The sequence below is a fragment of the Panthera pardus genome, unplaced genomic scaffold (assembly GCF_024362965.1).
Source record: "Panthera pardus isolate Hobbes unplaced genomic scaffold, ASM2436296v1 HiC_scaffold_13, whole genome shotgun sequence".
In the NCBI taxonomy this organism is placed as follows: Eukaryota; Metazoa; Chordata; class Mammalia; order Carnivora; family Felidae; genus Panthera; species Panthera pardus.
In genome coordinates, this window is record NW_026526688.1 from 113,285,283 (window position 1) to 113,308,767 (window position 23,485).

General features: G+C 43.9%; 2 protein-coding genes across 5 annotated transcripts in view; one reads left to right on the forward strand and one right to left on the reverse strand.

The window, feature by feature from the left end:
• The window catches only part of LOC109248009 (group XIIA secretory phospholipase A2), a 35,033-nt gene extending 19,719 nt beyond the window's left edge, over positions 1-15,314 (forward strand). For 2 of the 4 annotated variants that reach the window (XM_019417289.2, XM_019417340.2), the window contains exons 4-9: positions 7,077-7,119; positions 7,622-7,768; positions 8,404-8,480; positions 10,458-10,633; positions 13,906-14,065; positions 14,677-15,314. In XM_019417289.2, the coding sequence (XP_019272834.2) occupies positions 7,077-7,119; positions 7,622-7,768; positions 8,404-8,480; positions 10,458-10,633; positions 13,906-14,065; positions 14,677-14,915 (842 nt within the window). In that variant the 3' untranslated portion in view covers positions 14,916-15,314. Of the gene's footprint in view, positions 1-1,547; positions 1,668-6,736; positions 6,817-7,076; positions 7,120-7,621; positions 7,769-8,403; positions 8,481-10,457; positions 10,634-13,905; positions 14,066-14,676 lie in introns of those variants that run through there. The other 2 variants (XM_019417328.2, XM_019417290.2) reach the window with 2 other exon arrangements.
• Positions 15,315-16,517: 1,203 nt separating this feature from the next.
• The window catches only part of MCUB (mitochondrial calcium uniporter dominant negative subunit beta), a 37,756-nt gene continuing 30,788 nt past the window's right edge, over positions 16,518-23,485 (reverse strand). The window contains 5 exon segments of the mRNA XM_019417380.2: positions 16,518-16,713; positions 16,715-16,746; positions 18,543-18,659; positions 19,477-19,680; positions 21,061-21,221. Coding sequence (XP_019272925.2) covers positions 16,671-16,713; positions 16,715-16,746; positions 18,543-18,659; positions 19,477-19,680; positions 21,061-21,221 — 557 coding nt within the window. The 3' untranslated portion in view covers positions 16,518-16,670.

A 23,485-nucleotide genomic window follows, 5' to 3' on the forward strand; every position in this document is an offset into this window, starting at 1 on the left:
GGTGCCCTAAGAGAAAGGCAATCTTATCAATAGCCTAATCTCCAGAAACCTATAGACTCAGTTTCTTGCAGCCCCAATCACCCATAATGATGTGGGGAACAAAGGCAAGAAGGAAATGGCAGGTAAAATTAAATTTCCTTATAATCTGCAGCCCAGTGACAGATACTTGAGGCTGGCAGAGTTAAATATTTCTCCAGGAACTCCCTACTGTCTTAAAGTTAATACTTTGCTAGAGGCAAAGACAACCTTAGCTTGGTAATAGCAAGCCCTCATATATCTTAGGAGTCCTCTTTAGCATATCTAAGTCCCTCTGGAGGCAGCCCTTTTGTCTTTCCCTCCTCCAATTCCATAGTATATAACCAGTTACCTGGCACAACCCCAGTGCATGCAGCAGTTCCTGCTCATGGGTCCTGTCCCTGTGCTTTAATAAAATCACCTTTTTGCACCAAAGATGTCTCCAAGAATTCTTTCTTGGTCGTGGGCTCCAGACCACCCCACCATCACCCCAAAACTTCATGGGTCATTTGAGTTAATCGCCACAACAACCGTACAAGGCTTTGATTGATACCCTATATCTTAACTACAGAGGAAGTTACTAATACAGATTTCTGAAATATTTTGCACACACAATGAAATGAACAGTAAATGGCATTGGGTGAGAAAAATCCTCTGATTTCATATTCTAGTTAATGACCAAGCACACGTGGGAAAAGTTATCAAGTTGGATTTTAATTTTTCTCTCCCAAATAGGGTAATATTTATTGAAGACGGATCCCTTATACTTCAGTATCTCTTATGTTAATGTATTAAAAATGGTACTTTAACACATTTTCCCCGCAGTCTTAAGTTAGTTACTTTTTAAATGACAAGACCCAGAGAAATGACAAAAGATGAGGCCATCTTTTAATCCGATCTTAGAGCTAGTCTTTGAAGCAAATTCACACAACAGCCAACCGAAGGAGGAGCTCAGTTCAATGCAACATTGAGCACCCGGTGGCGCTCAGCGCAGTTTGTTGGTGAGGACTACATACATAGACCCCAAAGTTCCGCCTCCGAAGTTATGATCGCTTCCCCAAATTAGCTCTACCTATGAAAACCAGATTTAAAAATCCCAGGGTTGCCTCTAGTTTACTCTGTCCCCAAACCCCCAGGCAAACAGCGTTTAAATCATTACAGTCCTATAACATAACTCGCACTGGGGAAGGACTAAACGGGAAGCCGGAAAACGCGACCCCCACCCCCTGGGAGAAGCAAACACTGGGGGCGGGGACTGCGAGCCTCGATTCTCCGCAGGTGCCGTGAAACCACCTGCGGCTTCCCTATTCGCGGCCCGCCGTGTGTCCTCGGGGTGCCAACCGGCATTTCCCCAGAGCTGGCTCGTCTCCAGGCGCCAGGCGGACGAGACCGCGTCCCTCGGCCTTCCCCGCTCGCTCTGGTCGCCCCGAGCTCGGGAGTGGGGGCAGGAGCCTGAGCTCGGCTGGCGGGAGGCTCCGAGCGCAGACGCGGCCCCCACCCCCTCCCGGGAGCAGGCGGGCGGGCTGGGGCGGAGGAAGGGGCGGGGGCTGCGGGCCCCTGGATGCAGGAAGCGGAGTCTTTCCCGGGCGCCAGCTCTGCGTGCTGGGACACTATGACTTCGGCGCCGGGGCTCAGCGGGGCTCGCCCTGCAGGTAGGCCCGCGGGTGCCGAGGGGGCGCGGGGCAGCTTCCCCAGCGGGGCGCGCGGGCGGGGGCGGGGACGCGGGAGCTGGACGGCGGGAAAAAGTTGCGGGTCTTGGAGGGAAGCGCGCAAGTCCGGTGGGGGCAGCTTGTTAAATGCCTTCTGGTCCAGAAAACCAGCCCGGGACTCCGTGCGGGGTCGCCGCCGCCTCAGGGCCGCCCGGGGTAACGGCTCCCGGCGCTGGGGCGTGCCCGCTCCGCCTTTGTCCTCCGGACGGTTCTTTCTTGCCGGGCGTCGGGCCATTTAAACCTTGGGAGGCTGGCTGGGCGGCTGCTGGCACCTCCCGCGCCTGTGTTTTTTGAAAGTTGACTTCTGGAAGTTGGATCTGGTTTTGTGTTCTCCTGAGTAAAAAGTAAAAGGAAGTGGTTGCGTGCATAATAATGGAAGCATAAGCAGCCCGCGGGAGCGCCCCACCGGAGCCCCCCACAGGAGCCCCTGGTTATGCCGGGACTTGAGCTGGGGACAAAAACCGGGCCTTGGCTGCCTGTGCAGCCCCAGTGCCTCTCCCGCAGCCAGGGCCGTTTGTGGGTTTGGGTTGAAACCACATCTTTCTCTACAGTCAACTGCTAAACGTGTACTTTAGAACTTTCTTCCCTGTCACTTACTAATTATATCACTGATAGCTGAAGAAACTTCGAGCCTGGCCATAGTAAAATAAAAGGGGGTTGGGGGGAAGGAAGGAAAGGTTGAAACTCTAGAAGTTGATGCACAGTGCCTTTATTTCAGAGCATTTTTTTCGTTGCTGCACAAAACCAGGCTTGCCCCAGAGTCAAGTTGCAGGAAGTTCAGGGAGTGGCCTTGCCCTGGACGGACAGTGCCGGGTCCGGTGGCCACTCCCATTCTGAGGGGTGGGGAGCAGGGGAGCAGGGGGGCAGGGGTCCGGGATGCCGCCCACTTCCCCCTCCATTCTCATCCCATTGCTTTCCTTCTCCGTCCTGCGTCCTTCCTTTTTTTGCCGTCTCACCCCCTTTTTCACTGTGTTCTAGGCCTGACGTGGTTTACTCAGTACAGGACTATTAAACAGATACTTGATATGGGTAGATTTTCATAGATACTGCGGGGAATGATGGCGATGACCGTAGATACTGGAGAAGTTTGGAAAAACGAACACTTCGTTTAGGAAGGTAGATGTTTTCTCTGGTTGGAGGGGGTTAGCATGGCGACCTGAGTGCAGAGACGTGAGTCTGTAGGGGGACCCGGCTTTCGATCCGACTCCACAGCACTGTCCTGGGACAAGCCTGACGCACTGGCTGCCTCATGGGCTGTGGAGCTGAGGCAGAGAAAGCATCTAACGTGCTGGGCCACCAACAAATAGTGGCTGGCAAGGGAAAAAAAGGAGTGATTAGGTTGGTAAAAATTAAACTGATTTAAGGGGCAGAGAGGTGGTGGCCGCATCATGGTGGAAAGGAAAATTGCCTAAATCAGAGGCAAGGAGAAGTGAAAGGAGGACAAGAGTCCAGTTTGATGACAGACCCATTTTTGATAGATTGCAGATGCACGGGAGTGTGCAAGTCTATTATATAGAGCATCTCCGTTCAAAATTTCTCCATGTTGACAGAGCCATTTACCCTTTTAGGCAGGCAACTTGTGTTCCTGCAGTGTAATGACACTTGTTAAAGTGTGCCCTTCCTGAAAATTTGTCTGCTTAGGACATACCGCCTGAGTCCCGATGTGTTTTCTGTGGCACCTGGGTAAAATTTATCAACTCCAGTAATGTATCGAACTTAGATTCTAATGTGTGTGCCGATCGTTTTCAGTGAACAAGTAGCCAGAACAGAATGGCAGCTGGACCTGATCCATAACTGGGGGTGCAGGATGCAGGGCGCACATTTATATTGGAGCAGGGTTTGAGCTGGCAAGGGTCTGAAGTAAAGTTCTCAGACCGTTTCCTTCTGTGTCAGTATTAACAGTAAAACACTTTTGGAAGATCCCTCAGAGATTGCCAAATCTGTTGACTTTGAAACAACATTTTTTTTTAAAAGATTGATTGATTGGGGGGGAGGGGAAGGGGCAGAGAGAGAGGTGGGAAGGGGCAGAGAGAGAATCCCACGCAGGCTTCGCACTGTGAATACAGAGCCTGACGCAGGGTTTGAACTCACGAACCTCGAGATCGTGACCTGAGCCGAAATCAAGAGTTGGACACTTAACTGACTGAGCCACCACCCAGGCGCCCTGAAACAATGTTGTTTTAAGTTATCTTGAGTTACTTAAAACTGACTGTCTTTCCTAAATCTGTGGGTCACGTCTAAGTGGAAGGCAGTATTTGAGACAACCCAGATGCACAGCTTAGATACCTAGCCGGGAGGAACGGCGCAGTTCCTTCCTTAGACTATAAACAATGAACTTTAAGGACCCGATCGAGTACACATCTCCAGTGCCTTCACCCTCCATGACTTGAGTTAGTTTGGTGACGGGGCCATTTGCCACAGCTTCCACCCTCTCTCTGCCCTTTGAGCGGCCGGACGCTCACTAACCGATGAGCAAAAGCTGGAAGAGGTGAGCTGCTGGGCCTGCTATGTTGCGCACCGTGTTAAGAGATCTGTGCTTCCCAAATTGTGCAGCTTCCCAGGGAGTGAATGGGGCGATTGTCCTTCACGTAGAGATGGAATGTGTTTAGTTTGAGTTGTGTTGTTTCTTTATTGTGTAATTGATTTGAAGAGAAGGAGGTGAGGCTATTAAAAGGAGGTAGATCCTGGAGCGCATTTGAAAATGGAAGGTGAGAAAATTCCTGGGCCTTAGTAGAGCAGTGTGGGGAGCAGGAAGTGATCCCCGTAGACAGGGTGTGAGGTGGGAAGTGTTGAGGGCACAGCAGTGTGTGGAGGCAGAAGTATTCCAGGTAGAACAATGTGTGGAGTAAAAAGTATCCCGAGTGGAGCAGTGTGTTCGAAGGCAGTATCCCCAGGTAGAGGGGAGGCTTAGTAGGAAGTGTCCCTGGTGGAGCAGTGTATAAAGTCACCCCCTGGAACACTGTGGTGTAGGAAGTACTCTGTATGGAGCACAGAGTATCCCGATAGGAAGCATATCAGCAGTAGCTAGGAAGACTATTTGGTGGAGTGGTGTGTGAAGTAGGAAGCCCCCCCTTCCCCCCTCCCCGAAGCACCGTGTGCAGGACGAGGCTCGCTCAGGTGCAGGTGCAGCAACAGCTAGGAGGAAACATCTGGGCAGAGAGGTGTGTGCCAAGGAAGCTGTCCTTAGATAGAGCCCGGTTTTGGCAGGAAGTGGTTCACGTCGAGCAAGGTGTGGAGTAGGAAGTATCCCAGGTAAAGCAGAATGGGAGAAAACATCCTGGGTAGCATGCAGAGCGTGCTCTCCCCTAGAGAGCAGCGTGTAGTATGGAAGTTTCTGCGTAAAGCAGTTTGTGGAGTAGGAAGCGTAGGATGTAGCCTCGGGTGAGCAGTGTGCGGAACAGGAAGTGTCTCCAGTAGGAAAGTATGGAGGGAAGGAAGCGGGGAGTGAAGTGGAGCTACCCCCCAAACAGCGGTATGACTGGTGTCTGGAGTAGGAAGCCTTCTGGGTAGAGTAGTTGTTGGAGTAAGAAGAGTAGAACATACTCCTGGTAGAGTAGCATGTGGAGCAAGTAGGATGTGTCCTGGGTAGGTAAACGTGTGAGTGGTACCCCAGTAAGCAGTGTAGGAGACGCCAGGTACCTGGTAGAGCAGCCTGTGGTGTGTGGGTGATGATAGGTCACCCGGAGAGCAGGGTGTGGAATAGGGGGTGTCCCCTAGAGAGCAGGCTGGAGTTGGGAGATATCCTAGTAGGGTCTTCAGGGTGGCTCAGTCGGTTGAGCATCGGACTCTCTTCAGCTCAGATATGATCTCATGGTTCGCGGGCTCCATGCTGAAGGCGCAGAGCCTGTTTGGGACTCTACCTCTCTCTGCCCCCCTCTCTCTCTCTCTCTTCAATAAATTTTTATTTTTTATGTTTTAAGGAGGTATCCAAATAGAACAGTGCATGGAGTAGGAAGGAAACCAGGTGAGCTGGCGGGGTGGGGGGATGCATTAGGGAGGCTGCTCTTTACTCCTAAGCCTAAGCTCTGGTATAAAAATCAAATCACCTTGTTGAAAATGCAGATTTCTCCCTCTCCTGGGATTCTGATTCTATAAATCTGGGTTAGGACCCAGGAATGTGCATTTTATCACCCAGGCCAGGAATTGATGCAAAGACTGAGGAAAGCAGATGAGGGTCTGTCGGACAGCAGGAGGGCCTTCGTGGGGTCCTCACTAGGTCTGGATACTGGGGGAATTCCAGGAGGAATTGGCTGAAAGTGAGTGGTAAAGGGCACAGAATTGAATGCCAGCCTCACCCTCATCTCAGGGCCGATTTCTGTCAGGGAGGAGGTGTGAAGGTAGAACAATCTGGTGAGAGAAGGGAACAGGACCCTCCTGGTTAGAAGGGGTGGGTGGGAGGGTCTGTTGTGTTTCCTTCAGTGACGTCGGTGGAGAGGAGCATCTTGCTATAGTGTTCATATTTGTTTATTCATTACTTTCCTTCCCCTCTGGGCTAAGTTTATCAGGCAGAAACACAGTCATGCGTGTATGGGCCTGTATTGTAGAAGATGCTAGACCCGTTGTGCCCTATAGTACAGAAGCCACCAGCCACCATGGTTATTTAAGTTGAAATGAAAAACTGAGTTCCTTAGCTGTACTAGCCCCGTTTCAAGTGCTGGACAGCCACATGTGGTCCGTGGCTAGCATATGGGACAGCACAGGTACAGAACCATCCCGTCATCACAGACAGTTCAGCTGCACAGCACTGTTCTAGCGAGTAGAGAAGGACGCAGTGAAAGGTGGTCCAGAGGGTGGGGAAGTCTGAGCTTGGGTCGAGAGCAGAGGGTCTCCATCACGTGATGGGTTGTAAGTGCAAATAAATCATTCGGGAGACCCAAAGTTTAAGCCTTTACCCTTGCTCCTTCCCTTTCCCCGCCCCAAACTTCTACCTTTTCCGTTTCAGAGGGGGATCCGGTATTAACCACACGCCGTGTTTTGGTTCTCCTGTGTTTTTAATTCCTTTTCGGTTTTAGAGAATATCTGCAAAAACAGTTTCCGCTAAACAATTCCGTATCTCATTTATGCTCCACATCACAGAACCGTGTTACTGCAGGTATATTTTGCATTAATGCATTTGCATAATGTTTCCTCCATTTATCTTGATAATATTCTTTTCTGTTTTGCAAATAAGAGTTCTGGGTGAGAAAGAATTGAGCTGTTAATTTATAGTTCATTTATCTATTAAGTTCCCTTCCTTTTCCTATACTTTTGACTTTTAAACTAAGCAAAACCAGAGAAGGGTTCACAGTGTGGGAGTCCCGCAGTGTGTTACAAGTCAAAGAGTAAATTAACCAAATTCAATTTTTTAAATAGGTGTGGAGGAAAACATGACCGAAACAGATGCCTTCTATATGAGGTAAAAACGTGCTCTTGCCTGACAAACGTCTCTTCCTTTGCTAGTCAAGATCAGTCTGTAAGAAGCAAGAATGGCCCCGGGGAAGAAGCAGAGTGGAGAATGGCGAGTGTTAGCGCTGGGAGAGCTAACTTGTAGAGCCTCGGGTTGACTGCTGCCCCTGGTCCAGGTTCAGGACCTACAGTGATGTCCAAAATACTTAGCAACGGGTGTGGCATGGGCCCTGGAGCCAGAGCCGGGCCTGGGCGGGCTGTTGTCCCTGGTTCCTGGAGAAAAGACATCCCTGGGGTGACTGGGGGTGGGGAGCTCCAGGTAGCTGCTGTTTACCAATCAGCACAGAAATATTTCTGTCAGGCTTTCCCAGTGCACACCAGTATCATGTCACCCTGGCAAAGGAGGAGGAAACAGGAGCCCTCTGTCTACCCTACCCATTGATCTTGGGCTTGGAGGAGCTCATTATTTAATATGACATAGTGATTGTTGTTTATAAACTTTTTGTTAACAGTGAAACATTTGATCCGGCAGAAAAGTACAAAATGGACCACAAGAGGAGAGGAATCGCTTTAATCTTCAATCATGAGAGGTTCTCCTGGCGTTTAACACTGCCAGAAAGGCGGGGCACCAGCGCAGACAGAGACAATCTTAGGCGCAGGTAATAGTTGTTGTGGTTTTTTTTTTTTAATGTTTATATTTGAAAGTGAGCGGGGTAGGGGCAGAGAGGGAGAGAGAGAATCCCAAGCAGGCTCTGTGCTGTCAGCACAAAGCCCAGTGTGGGGCTCGAACTCACAAACCATGAGATCATGACCTGAGCTGAAATCAAGAGTGGCTTAAGTGACTGAGCCACCCCAGGTGCCCCACAGGTGCTAGTTTTATCCACACGTCAAGATGATGACCTATTTAATAAAATGACACTCACCAAAACGTGTCCACACTGATGAAATAGAGTATCAGGATGAGCCTCATTTGGGCACAGCATCCCTTGAGAACTTGCCTGAATTTTCTTCCCAACCTTGTTCTATTAGATGTAAGCAGGCTTTGAATCGTTACATATATATTTACATTGCTGTATCCTAACTTGAATCAGCTTTCAGTATGAGTAAATCCTTTCCTGCTGTGGGTGAGCAAGGAGAACTATCATTGTCATATTTCACTTTTTCTTCCCCCCCCCCCCCCCCCCCCCAGAAAAGTCAACTTAGAGGTCATAAAAACATGTATAGATTCCTCAGGGAAATAGGGGTATATGACGACTTTGAGCAGCTCATAAGCTAATACCCAGTTTGTCACTAGGTTTTCAGAGCTAGGATTTGAAGTGAAATGCTTTAATGATCTGAAAGCAGAGGAGCTCCTGCTCACAATCCATGAGGGTAAGTAGTTTTCCTGTTCGTCTTCTGAGGGGATGGATTGCTTCAGTGACCCTCTCTAGAATCCAGATAATTAACCATGCTGGAAAAATGTCTGACCAACTACTTTAGCATGGGTTACAGGTTTCGGTTGTGCCTCTTTGCTTATGTGTTACTACTGGATTCAGAGACTCTTCCAAAGGATTTTGCCTCTGAATTTATATGTAGCATACCACCCGCTAACAGGCTGTCATTCCAGAAATGAATGAATCAAGTCTAAACTGCGAACACTACAGATGCTGGGCAGTCAGGTGTTAATTGACTCCTTCCATACCCAGGTTTTTTTTACTGGCTTCAACAAATTGTGGATTTACAAAACAAACAAAAACTGGATTTATATATATTGTCTCTAAATTTCTGTATCACTATGCAGTAGGTATTTTAACAGCTTACGTTTATAATAATTACTGCACGCTGTGGATTTTCAAGTCATTTGCCAATGGACTATTATAATATTTACATAATTATTTAAACCTCAGAGCTTTTTAAAAATTGAGGTATAAATGATATGGAACATTGTATTAGTTTCAGATGTACAACATAATGATTCAGTATTTGTATACATTGTAAAATGGTCACCATAGTGTCTGGTTACCATACAGAGGTACAGAAAAGCTTTGGTTTTTTTTTTTTAGTTCTTTTAAAATGTTTATTTTTGAGACCGAGAGAGAGCATGAATGGGGGAGGGTCAGAGAGAGAGGGAGACACAGAATCCGAAGCAGGCTCCAGGCTCTGAGCTGTCAGCACAGAGCCCGAAGTGGGGCTGGAACTCACGGGCCTCGAGATCGTGACTTGAGCTGAAGTCGGATGCTTAACCGACTGAGCCACCCAGGTGCCCCGAAAAGTTTTTTTTTTTTTTTTGTGATAAAGACTTTAAAAATTTACTTAGCAACTTTCAGATATGCAATACAGTATTCTTATAGGTGATATGCTGTACATTATATCCCCATGACTTACTGTATAATTGGAAGTCTGTACCTTTTAACCCACTTCACCCCCCAGCAACCACCCATCTATTCTATCAGTAAGTTTGTTTTTTAAACTCCACATATAAGTGAGATTATATAGTATAGGTCTTTCTTGAATTTATTTCATTTAGCATAATGACCTCAAGATCCATCCATGTTGTTGCAAAGGCCAAGATTTCCTTTTTTATGGCTGAATAATATTCTTGCATGTGTATCTCTATATATGGAAAGGTAGAGATCTGTCTATGTATATAATTTTCTTCATCCATTCATTGATGAACACTTAGGTTGTTTTCATATCTTGGCTGTTGTGCTCCAATAAACAACGGGGTTGCAGGTATCTTTCCAAATTAGTGTTTTCATAAATACCCAGAGGTGGAATTGTTGGATCGTTTTTAATTTTTTGAGGCACCTCCATACAAGACTTCTTTAATCTGTAAGTCACTTTAATCTTAACTAGCTCCTTACCAGGTTTTCTACTTCGCTTACTCATCCGCTTTGGAGGACATGAGTCTCATGTCTTAATATTCTTCGGAAGCTGTAAGTGCTACAGACATGATGAAGCTGCTGCATTCACTGGAGGGGCAGCAGAGCACAGCAGTTGCTAAGTAGTAGTTGCTGGGTCTTTCCAGTCTGCTCTAAGAAGCTCTCTGCTAATTCAGAGAAACTTTTATTGATGCCACAGCAATCCCATTATATTTTCCGTGTCATTATTCTGTATTGTAGAAAAGTTAATGGAATTTGTTTAAACTCTTTGAACTTTTAACAGGTTGTTAAAAATCAGATACGGTATGATGTAAATTTTCCTTTGATTAAAGACTAAGACCTTACATTCTCATTATATACTCTTTACATTTAGTATAATACATTTTCCTCTTCCATCATATGTAACTTTAGTATTAGTAAATTATCTTTATGTAGATAGTAAACATCTTATCTTCATTTCTGTATGAACTTTTGTGGCCCTTTATAGCATCATCTTCTAGCCACATAGATGCCGATTGCTTTTTATGTGTTTTCCTGAGTCATGGCGAAGGCAGTCACATTTATGCACAAGATACCAAGATTGAAATTCAGACTTTGACTGGCTTATTCAAAGGAGACAAATGTCAGAGCCTAGTTGGAAAACCCAAGATATTTATTATTCAGGTAAGACTGATTATGGTACAATCTAACTATGAAGTCCATGGTTCTGTACATGTGATTCTAGCTTTAGTTTTATTTGTTAAGATTTATTTTTGGGAGAGTGCAAGCAGGGGAGGGGCAGCGAGAGGGGGACAGAAGATCTGAAGTGGGCTCTGCGCTGACAGCAGACAGCCCAGTGTGGGACTCAAACTCAAGAATAACGAGATCATGACCTGAGCTGAAGTTGGACGTTCACAACTGAGCCACCCAGGTGCCCCATATACATGTAATTATAAAGAGCACCAGCCAATTCTGCAAGTAACTTTCTCCAGTAACTGGAAAGGCCCCTTTGGCCTCCTAGCCAATCAGAGTTGCAATTAGTAGTAGTTCCTTCTTAACAAGGAATAAATATTTTCAGTTTCTGGGGCGCCTGGGTGGCTCAGTCAGGTAAGTGTCCAACTTCAGCTCAGGTCATGATATTGTGGTTTGTGAGTTTGATCCCCACACTGGGCTCTGTGCTAACAGCTCAGAGCCTGGAGCCTGCCTTGGATTCTGTGTCTCCCTCTCTGTGCCCTTCCCCCGCTCATGCTCTTTCTCTCTCAAAAATAAACATTAAAATTTTTTTTTTGACTTGGGTTGACATTTGAAAGGACTCAAAATGGTGGCTCAGTCGGTTAAGCGTCTGACTTCAGCTCAGGTCATGATCTCGCAGTCTGTGAGTTCGAGCCCCGCGTCGGGCTCTGTGCTGTCAATTCAGAGCCTGGAGCCTGCTTCGGATTCTGTGTCTCCCTCTCTCTCTGCCCCTTCTCCCCCCAGTCAAAAAATGTTAAAAATTTTTGAAAGGACTCAAAGTAACTAATGTGCTACCCTCTGGCCTGGCCCAGTGTCAGGTGCAGCCGTCAGTGAAGGGGTCTCTGACTGAAGAGCACCAGGCCTGGAGGCCAGTGAGCAGAACGCAGGCAGAGTTCCTGTTCTAGCTTGCTTCATCCTTCCACCTTTTTCCTTCAAGCTGGTATTAGGGATGAAGACAATTTTTGGCCCGAATAACCTCACTCACCACATCAATAAGGAGTTCGAACAAAGGAGAATTCCTGATGTCCCAGTGCTGCAATTCTGTATTTCCATAAACGGCATGGAGGGCATGGCCACATTCAACCTGCCAGAACACCTTGAGGGAAGCGAGCAGGGGCACCTATAAGAAATTAAGGATGATCGTGGTTTCTTGTTGGGAACTGCATTAAAGTATCCGTCACATGCAGTTGGGAGTTAACAGCTCTACATACAGCCTGGCTAGGCTGGAGAAATAAATTTGAGAGTTAACGAGATGAATGACAGTGGCAGCCATGGGAGTGGATGAGTTTACCCACGCCAAGCATAGCTTGAGAAATGAGTACAAAACAGCCCTGCGGGATGCCACTGAGGAATGAGCAGAGGAGAGACACTGAGGGGGATGGCCCAGAGAATGGGGAGGTAGGGGGAGTTCAGGGAAAAAGGGAGTGGCCAGCACTGTCAGAGACACAAAGTGGCGAGCCGCTGTGGGGGGATGGCCACAAGGAAGAAAATATTTTGCCAAGTTACTTCTCTCTGCCTCCAATTCTTCATCTGTGAAAGGGGGGTATACCCCTTTCTGCCTCACGGGCTGGTTGTGAGGATAAAACAGCGTGGCCTAACAAGCACTTAGAACAGTCCCGAACACCTGCAAGTCCTCAATAGGCTGGCTCTTTTTCTTACTGCAACTGATTGGGCAAGTAATGGCATCAAATTCTAGGTGTTCGGTGTAGGAAGACTGAAAAATAAGGTCTGAAAATAAGCTTGGTAATACGAAGTTAAGATTAAAATCTCCCTGCAAAAATGGAATATCGGAGATCTCCTATTTATCAGATAACTCTGAAACCACTCTGGGCTTTTTTTCTTTAAAAGCTTACAAAAACCCATTTCAGAACGAGGGATGCACTTACCACAACCAAATCTTACCAGGTCACTGGATGAAGTTCACTAGGTCTGCCAGAACAAAGTACAGACCGGGTGGCTTAAACAACAGAAATTTTCTTAACGGTTCTGGAGGTTAGAAATCTGAGATCAAGGTGCCCGTTCTCCTTGGCCTGGAGGTGGCTGCCTTTTTTCCTCTGTGCATCTCTGTGTCCTGATCTCTTATAGACAACTAGTTATAGATTAAGATCATTGTAGACCTCAATTTTACCTTTTTTAAAGGCCATATATCCAAATACAGTCACATTTGAGATCCTGAGGGACAGGACTTCTGCATACAAATGGGAAGGGGTGACAAAATTCAGCCCATAATAGGCGTTTAAGAGTAGAAATTAACGTTAGCCTTTGTTTGAAAATTAATGGCTAAGAATTTGAGACCTCACTATACAGTGTAAGCAAAAGGAAAAGGGCACATTAAAAGAGGTCTTCTCAGGTCAGGTGGCGGCGTCCTTTTAGCCCTGCTTTGACAATGTGTTGCAGCAGCTAGGCAAGCACCACCCTATCTGGGCGTGTATTCCCTGATTGAACAGAAACGCTGGGCAAATACTGTAGCTTTTCAAAGAAGGGGTGGGTCTGGTGCTGTGGTGTGGTTACTTCGTAAGAAACTCAGAACCAGAGGCTTTCTCCTCCACACTGTACCTTTCAATCAGCACAGTCTGGTGTACGGTTGAGCATGACAGTTTAAAAAAAAATTTTTTGTAACGTTTATTTTTGAGAGAGAACACGAGTGGGGGAGGGGCAGAGAGAGAGAGCGAGACACAGACACAGACTCCAAAGCAGGCTCCAGGCTCCGAGCTGTCGGCACAGAGCCTGATGCAGGGCTTGAACTCACAAGCAGTGAGATCATGCCCTGAGCTGAAGTCGGACACCAACCAACTGAGCAAGCCACCCAGGGGCCCTGAGAATGCCAGTTTTTTAAAGGCCTTAATTAAAAGGGAGCTTGGGTGGCTCAGTTAAAAGTGTCTGACTCTTGATTTTGGCTCAGGTCATGATATCACGGTGCATGAGACAGCCCCGACTCTGGCTGACAGTATGGAGCTTGCTTGGGATTCTCTCCCTCCCTCTCTCCCTCTCTCTCTCACCCTCCCTGGCTCATGCTCTCTCAAGCATTTAAAAAAAAAAAAAAGAGTAGGGAAAAACTGTCAGGTGAATTTGCTCTAAAACTTGACTGCATGTTTTTTGAAGTTTTATAAAGTAGCTTCTGTTGATGTTAAGATGTGCTCAGTTATACATTCACTGTAAACATTAAGCCGTGGAAAGAAAAGAATAGGTTAGGAAAGGAAATGGTTTTCCTCCTTGTCTCGTAGGCATGTCGGGGAGACCAGCATGATGTGCCAGTCATTCCTCTGGATGTAGTGGATCATCAAAAAAACATGCTGGATGTCAACATAACCCAGGTGGATGCGGCCTCAGTTTCCACACTGCCTGCTGGAGCAGACTTTCTCATGTGTTACTCAGTTGCAGAAGGTGGGTGTGTGTTTAGTACAAACAGAATTGGTTTCCTGACTTGAGTTCCATTAGTTTCACCTCACCTTGACTAGAGAGACTGGTATTTATCTGATCAAGGTGATTTGATCGTGAAGGTCACATCTTCGGCACAGGGTGATACATGAAGTGTAAAGTCACTTCTAGAAAAGTCATTCCTGAGAACTAGGTTTAAGCTACAAGTTACATTCAATAATTGGTAATAGGCTGCTAACATTCATTTTGATAGTGTTGTAATAATATTCACAGCGTTGTTGAAACTCCTGTGATGACCGTTGTTCTTTGTGCAGTAAGCTGTGTTTTTCTTTCTAATCTCTGGTGTTAAAATCACTGCCTGGCAACTATTTTCTTGGGAATTTTTAGGAAATGGAGGAAATTATATAGAGCGAACCTCATTTTTATAAAACTATATAAATTAATCCCTTTTCTCATAACAGTCAACCAAGAAAAATTTTAAAGCTGTCATTGACACGTCCTAGTCTTCAAGAATTTTTGAGAACTTACACTTCTGTAATGGTGAATTAGAAAGGTGTTTTTCAGTCACAACTGAAAGCCAGAGAAACTTCAGTGCCCTTTTTGCTCCTATCATTTAGGTTATTATTCTCATCGGGAAACTGTGAATGGCTCATGGTACATTCAGGATTTGTGTGAGATGCTGGGAAAATTTGGCTCCTCCTTAGAGTTCACAGAGCTCCTCACCCTGGTGAACAGGAAAGTTTCTCAGCGCCAAGTGGACTTTTGCAAAGACCCAACTGCAATTGGAAAGAAGCAGGTTCCCTGCTTTGCCTCAATGCTTACTAAGAAGCTGTATTTCTTTCCAAAATCCAAATGATAGGAATAATTGTGTTTTATGTATCTTGTCTATATTCAAAACAGATTTTTTTGTCCTTTTATATAAATATCACTAAGGTGGAAGCTTATGGTATAGCAGTTTAAAATGTTTTAAGGTTTAATGAGAACTTAAAATAGTTCATGTTGGTATTACACATGCTGATATTAGATGAAAGGGTTTGGTATATATGAAATGAAATCCTCAGGGAATTACTATAAATAAAAATACACAAACATTTGTAATACTTGATTTTTATAGTAAATCTCAAGGTTACTCAAAAACATCTGGAAGATTTAAATTTGTATTCTGTGAAGTTTTTATAAAAGTTTTATAATGTTTTTAAAGGTTTTTGAAACCCAGAAACTAGTTGTTTCCCCTTAATAAAATATTTGAAATCCATGTTTTAATTTTTCTAATTCACATACTTTCTTACTCATTTGTATAATTCAGAGTACTCTTGTACTTGGTCATACAAATTCATCTACATATGAATTATCACTTTTTGTATAGGTTTCAACTCTCACTTAAAAAAGCCTTTATGGAAAGATATACCATGATGATGGACTGGAAGAATTAATATTGTTAGAATGTCCATAGTGCCTAAACGATCTACAGATTCAATGTAATCCCTATCAAAATACTAATGACATTTTCACAGAACTAGAACAAAGAATCCTAAATCCAATAGATGGTACTGGGAAAAATGGACAGCTACATGCGAAAGAATGAAACTGGGCCATATATAAAAATAAAATCAAAGTAGTTTGAAGACTTGAATGTGAGAACTGAAATCATAAAACTAGGAAGAGAATATAAGAAAAATGTAAGCAAGCTCTTGGGACACTGGACTGAGCACCTGCCCTCAGACAAGGACAACAAAAGCAAAAATAAACAGAACTATAAAAGCTTTTACACAACAAAGGAAACCAACAAAACTTTTTAAAAAGGCAACCTAGTGAATGGAAGAAGATATTTATAAATCACATATCTGATAAAGGATTAATATTGGGATTAATATTGAAATTAATACTGAAACTATGTAAGAACTCATTCAATTCAACACACACGTACACACAAAACCCCAATCTGAGTAAAAAATGGACACAGGACCTGAATAGACATTTTTCCAAAGAAGTCCTACAAATGGCCAATAGGCACATGAAAGAGATGCTCAACATCACTTATCAGGGAGATGCAAATCAAAACCAATAATGAGGTATTACCTCACACCAGTCAGCATAGCTAGTATGGAACATATGAGTAGGATCTAAGTAAATATTAGTTCAGATGAAACATTTCAGATAACATCTTATAATCTTAAACTATATTTAATGATAAAGATCTTCCAATTATTATGATGTATTTAAAAATAAATTAATGACATGACGATTCTAAAGGAAACCTAAGAAGGGAAGCGAATGCCACACAGAGACCACTCCTCTGCAGGAGAATGAACACAACCCAGACGGACAAGGACTCTTAGCTCAAGTACCTAACTACAGTGGCAGCTGCTCGGACTCTGATGGGCGCGTCCATGCTCCTCCCCGCATTAATCCTGGACAAGTCACGCGAATCCACAAACCAGAAATCTCAAGTGAGAACTTCAAAGAATACCTATGTTCACATTTTTTTTTTAATTAACAAAAGAGATTGAAACGATCAAATCCAAAGGAACTAAGGGACTCAAAGTTCCAGTTTCTAAGTTGCAGAATCAACACATACTGGAAAAATTTAATAACATTTAGAAATGTAAGATTAATTCTTTTCATTGACTTTCTCTCCTTGCATTCGCAAACAGCGAGTGGCGCACCTGTTTCAGGGATTCCGTAGCCTGTCAATGGGAAAAAGAAAAAGTACATGATCAGAGAGAATGAGAAACAGGGCATTACTGCATGAGAGGAGTACATGTATATGTAAATTTAGTGTATCCGTAGCTTAATAAACATTTATAATGACTAGTGGCAAATGTCTACAGTATTTCAGTGAATAGGGACCCTTTAGAAAAGAGGAACTTAAGGTTTTGATACATCCTTCAAGTTCTTATGTTCATTGTCCCTTTATAATGGTTTTTCTGTTTCTTATCTGAAAAGAAAACCACTTTGTGACCTATCAATCTCCCTTTTTCCTCAACTTTATTACCTAAAAAAAATATTTCACAGGTACTACTCTAAATCTTAAGTGCCCACTGCCATGAACTAGTTGGAAGAACATCCCTTAGGCTTCTTGGATTAGATCATTCAAACGTAAGACTGTACACTAAATAAAAATAAAATCGTTGTATTTTTCCCAAGTAGTGATTTTACAGAATTAAAAAAAATTTTGTTTATTTATTTTGAGAGAGAGACAGAAAGTTGGGAGGAGCAGAGATGGAGAGTGAGAGAATCCCAAGCAGGCTCTGCACTGCCAACACAGAGCCCAACGCGGGGCTCGAACTCACGAACCGTGAGATCGTGACCTGAGCCCAAACCAAGAGTCAGACGCTTACCGACTCTTGGTAAGAGTCAGACGCTTATCAATCTCGGCTTGGGTCACGATCTTATGGTTCGTGAGTCCGAGCCCCACATGGGGTTCTGCACTGACTGCACAGAGCCTGCTTCGGATTGTGTCTCTCCTCCTCTCTGCCCCTCCCCGGCTTGTGCATGCACCCTCTCAAAATAAAGACATAAAAAAATTATTTAAAGGTTATCACCAATTCTTGACTTACAAATTTAATTCCAGGAATATCTATATCTATCTAGCGATCTATATATATTTACATAGATATATATAGATCGATAGATCTATATTTTTTAATTTGAGGGATGAGTAGTTTAGAAGGTACAGATAACAAGAGATATTATGAATACTGGCTTTTAAATGAGCATGCACTGAGCAATGGGAAGAGATTTTTACCAAAACTTTTCCTCTAAAATTACTAAGAAAAATTAAAAATCTAGTAAACATGTTGAAAGCTACCATCTGAACAAAACTAAGGAGTCTGCTGGTAGGCCAGAGATAAAAGCTGCCTCAGACACGTATTGTGTGGAAGACTTAAAAGTACAGGCTCCAGTGTCAAACTTCTGGATTCATACCTTGGTTTCCCCACTTTCTAACAGTGTATACCTGGGCAAGTAACTAAGCACCTCTGTTTTCTCACCGGAAAGATGGAAAAGATGAAAGGACGAACACCATATTGAATCTTCCATTTTTAAGGAGAAGAAGCTTTTTTTTTACAAGTGCCTCAAAAAGCTTAAAATTCTTTATCAGTCTTCACCTTCCTAAAAGTCTACTTTCTTTTATGGTCTTGAAAGTTGAGCTTGATATTAGACTGTTTTCTTTAAAAACACACACTCAGAGAGTGAACAGAAATAACACCGCTATTGAAAACTATTATTTTACTATCTCAAAGTCATTTAAGACACTTCCCCATACCCATACCCATTAAAAGCTATCCTCATATAGAATACAGGAGTCGAGAACAAAACCGTAGGATATGAAATCAGCATCACGCTTGTCAACATTTTCACTGAGCAAAGCATGATACACAGAAGTCTACTGAGGACCAAGATTTAATTTGTATTTCCCCCATACTAAGTTCCGGCTCCCAAATAAGACCAGCTAGAAGATGTTGTATCTGCATTAAAGTACCTTAGCAAGATCTTCTTTTAACTTATTGTACTGCACCACATCAAAATGCTGTTGCTTTGATTTCTTATGGAAGAAGTGAAGAAACTGCCTACTCTTAACAGCTGAGTAAGTATAATCCTAAAAGGAAAAACAAAAAAAGAACATGTTTTAAACATGTTTTAAATGAACATAATGTCTCTGCAAGAAAGATACTTGCCTTAGCAACACTAAAGCAAAAGGCGGCAGATGAGTAAAATATTTGCAGTGGCCAACAGAGCAAGCATAAGGCAACACGAGTAAAACATTTTGTCTTGCTTGAGATCAGCTGCTGCTTTCAAAGCAAGCAAGCTGAGAAGAGAAATCACACATATTGGGATAGAAAGGAGCAAAAGAAAACTGTTTTGGCAAAATAGTCATGTAATAAAGCTAAAGTTACTGAATGTTTTTGCAATACATATTCAATTTTATTTATAAAGACAGAGAAAAAAATTTGATGTGTTTATCTCAATAGAGAAATTTGTGGGGGAGCCTGGGTGGCTCAGTCAGTTAAGTGTCCGACTCTTGATTTCAGTTCAGGTCATGATCTCACAGTTTGTGAGTTCGAGCCCCGCATCGGGCTCTGTGCTGATGGCTGGAGCCTGCTTTGGATTCTCTCTTTCCCTCTCTTTCTCTGCCCCTCCCCTGCTCTCTCCCTCTCTCTCAAAATAAATCAACTTTAAAAAAAAAAAAAAAAAAGAAATTTGTGGGCTGTACTATTTCTCTATAGAGGTTATAGTTTCTCCATGCTGTATACAAATCTCTACTCTCATGAAAAGCAACAAAATTTATCAGCTTATAAAAACTCAGAGAGCAATTCAGTAAATAAAAAGGATTTATCACTCATTATTTGAGTTGCAGAAAAAAACTGTTTGCAAAACATGTCCTAAACTTACCATTTTCCTAACAAACTACTCACCTGTCGAGTGACTATAAAGTATGCGAAAAAGACCATGGAATTTGCAAATGTGATGAAGTATGTCACTGGTTCCATAATATCCCAGGAGTACACCCACCAAGTGAGCCAGGCCAACGCCCCGCCCTGAACGGATAGCAATGCTAATCCAGCCCACAAAAGTCCACTGGTTTTGGCTTCTGAGCGAGCTTCGATTCCAGCCTTTATCTGAAGGGGAAAAACGGCTTAGTTCAATTTACAGTGCACCAACGTAAGGGGAAATAAAAGCAGAAGGAACAAAAGTAAAATAGTATGTATCTGCATTTAAAGAGGTCTGATTTAGGAACAGGTTATGGAACATACACATTAATGAGTGATCACTTATTTCTAAATCAGCTCATTAATGAGTCACTTTTTAAATTATAAAGGTAATACCTACTTGTGGGGGGAGAAATTAAAAAGTATAGAAGGGTATACGATGAAAAACTCAAGACGTTCTCCTCTGAAACCTAAAATTACATGCCTGTTTTCTCTGACCCAGCAATTTCACTTCTAGGAATGCAGATTATAGATATACTTGTGCACACATGGTTCATTACAGATCCTTAAGGGTAAAAGAGTGACAATGATCCATATATCTATATATCCAAGCTAGTACGTAGCCATAGTGAGGAAGCTCTCCATGTACATAGATGGAGATCTTTCCAGGATCCACCGTTGGTGAAAAAAGGGAAGAAAAATATGTAATAGCATATGCCCTTTTCTGAAGAAAGGAACAAGATAATTTATTTGTCCTTGTGGATATACAGATAAAGGAAATCTAAAATGACTCATGGATGGGGGGATATGCTAGGAGGAGGAAAACCTCCCGCTGGTCACCTTTTTAGATTTTTAAATCTTGATACAATATATCACCAACTTTTTAAAAAATAAAAACGTGGGTACACAATCCAACAAACGAAAAGTCGCTCTGCCAACCCTTCGATATATGGGCACATGTATCTTAGAGGACACAGTTAAAAGTTTCTTTTATTTCCAGAAACTTCCTATTCAGATACAAAGATACACAGCCACCCACCCATTTTTAAAAATCGCAAGTGGGATCCAAGGTTTAAAAAATGCAGTTTCTTCCCTTAAGTTAAAACGTACAGACTCCTGCCTGTTCTTCCCCCAAAAGTTATTTTTTCTCCACCAGTGAGTACCTTCAGATGTGAGGAGGCCATCGCTAACCTCTGGCTGTAAATCTGTTAAGCAGAGCTGCGGCCCTGGGCCTATTCGCCTCCGAAAAGAAACTGGTGGTACTCCAGCTAGTGCATCCCCGCACACACTCTACTCATTTACAGAGACACCGGGGCCTTGGAGAGGAAGCACAGCACAGAGTTAAAGATGGCGGCTCTAGCCGGGCCACCGGAGTTCCTGTTCTGGCTCTGCCATGTGTCTGCCGCGTGCGCTGGCTGCCCCAGCTTCCTCATCTCGAGAATGGCAAAGGTAACACCACCAAAGGCACAGGCTCAGGAAGATCAAAGGAGAAAATGAGCATAAGTGGAGCATTCGCAAAGATGCTCACGTGGCACGCACTCAATCGACTCAACCGTGATGCTTCCTGACCTGTTCAAGAGGCTGCAGCTGTCCCCTCAGGTGGTCAATTTTCTCCAGTAAATGGTGCTCTCTCTTTTTCTGAAACTCTTCTAAATGCAAAGCTGTAAACAGTCTGTGAACCAAGGACTTCACATTTTCCATGTCGGCGGCATGCTCCATACTCAGTTTTTCTGAGAAGAGACAAGGGAAACAGAGGCAGTCACCACATTTTTTCCTTCAGGGTCTCTGAGTGGAGGGAACCAAATCTGAGTGCCCGCGGCTGGCCACCTGGGCACTCCAGCTCCTAGGGAGGCATTCGGTATTGGCCTTTCTTCCCGTCTCCCGTGATTCCTTTAGTCTCTCCCACAGAAAGACAGTCTGGGATGATAAATTACCAGACAGTAGGTTTAAAATTCATTATGTTTTGGTCTTTTCTTTTTTTCTTTTGTCATACGACTTTGCTGTTTCTTTAAAAATCTTCATACAGGAAAAGTAAGGTATCCATCTACCAGAATCCAGGTGAATGCCTCACCTCAGTTTGTAACACTTTATAGTTTATGCACTCATCTCTATACCTGAGTTCAATCTAAGAGCCCTCCCCTCAAGCCCCAACCATCTATCCAAAAGTTATTTTAGGATCCACAGGGGAGGGGAGCTGGGGTACTAACATGTCAACAAAAGTATGATATACATTTGAAAAGTAAAGTGTACGTTTTTTTCAACAAGATGCAGATCTGAAAGGAGGTTCATACAGAGAACGAGTTTTAATAAAGTTCTTTTGCTTATAGATTTCTCTTGATCCTGCCGCCTCTGTGGATCTATAAGCTCCCACACGGCTGGGCTGTAATGCCCCTTTTCTGAGGGTTATACTTGTTCCCCAGCACTGGAAGAGAACTGGAGGTGGGGGACAGGCGAGAACAAGCAGACGGACCCGCCCACCAGCAGCACACTTGAGGAGCCAGGGAGGTTTATGACTGTGGAGAGTCAGGACCAGCCCAGTGAGTCTCCAGGGCCTGCCAGCAGAGTCCTCGAGTTACTTCCCTCCCATTTCCATCCACCACCTTCAAAACTCTGTTGTGGTCTTTAATCCCTCTACATTCCAAACTAAAGCTGCCAAGAAGAAATGAAAAGTAGAAGTTCCCTTCCAGGCTTCTGAGCTTTGCAGAACAGTCAGAGCCCTTTTGTTTTGAGGAAGAAAGTACTGACATTTAAAAGGTCTACATACAGAGGAAAGGTACAGATGGGGTACAATTCTGTCCCAAGCTGTGGAGTGTATCAGGGGCAAACAAAGCCAGACACTAGATAAAGTGACATGGATAGATTTTATTCCGTAACCACTGCAATACGGAAGAGAGCCCAGGGTGAACTCAACTCAGTCAACTTCTATCTGTGCAGAGGTGGCTGGGCGTTTGCAGGGAGGGAGGGGAACACCAGGGGCTTATTAAGCTAGCAGAGTCCAGGAAGTGGAAATCCACAAAAACTGGGCATGGAGATGGCTGGTTAAGGTGACTAGGCCATTTGGGTTGTTGGCTGGCACTTATTCAAAAGAAAAACAAACAAAAGGCAATGTACAAGTCAGGGCAAGGCACCCACCGAGCCGGGACTGAGAGCAAGAGTCACTTCCTTGAACGTCTGCACGTCAAAGAGTAGTTTCTCGGGTCCCTGAGACAACAGTTCTGAGAGACAGAAGCTGTACACTTCCAAGGTGTAGAGAAAGGATGTATGATTCCAAGCTTTCTCAAGTAACTGCTAGAAGAAGGAGTTCAGGGACCGATCTATCACCAGGTTTTCCCTGAACAAACGGAGTTCTCCGGGCACTGTTGCACTTTCTCATGCAAACATCTTAAGAGGGCTGTGGTCATAATCCTAGGGATATGGCCTTAAGTTGTTAGAAACTATGCTGGTGTTTGTTCAAGTCTCTCAGGGTGGGAGGAGTGGCGGGGTATTTGGGGAGAACAGAATCGTTTGTGTAGACAATCTGCAATTTTTATAGGCCGACCTTGAGGTCTAGTCAAGAAGAGGGCTCAGAGGAGCCTGACCAAAGTTTGGTCAAAGAGAGAGTCTGTCGAAGTAACACAAAATGTTCATCTGAGTCCAATGACAAGCGCCAGTCTTTCAGAAATGGCACCACAGAATTAGTATGTTGTATTACCAATTTAAACATTTCTCTGTGGCATCTCCTAACAAAAACCAAAAATGAGAGACTATTATTCTTTTCTCTTCAGAAGCTCTTTATTCCTTTTGTATGTGTCGTGAATGTGGGTTTCATTTTCATATCCTGAATTTTCAAATCCAAATTTGCTAATGCTTTAGAAAAGAAATGGAATGCAAATACACTGAAATCCCAAACTGGTAATTTTACAAACTTAATTTTCTATAAATCCAGCATAATTCCTCTATCATTTTCCTTCCAATCGTACCCACTGTGCCCCTGTTAGTTTAATTCACACGGTGA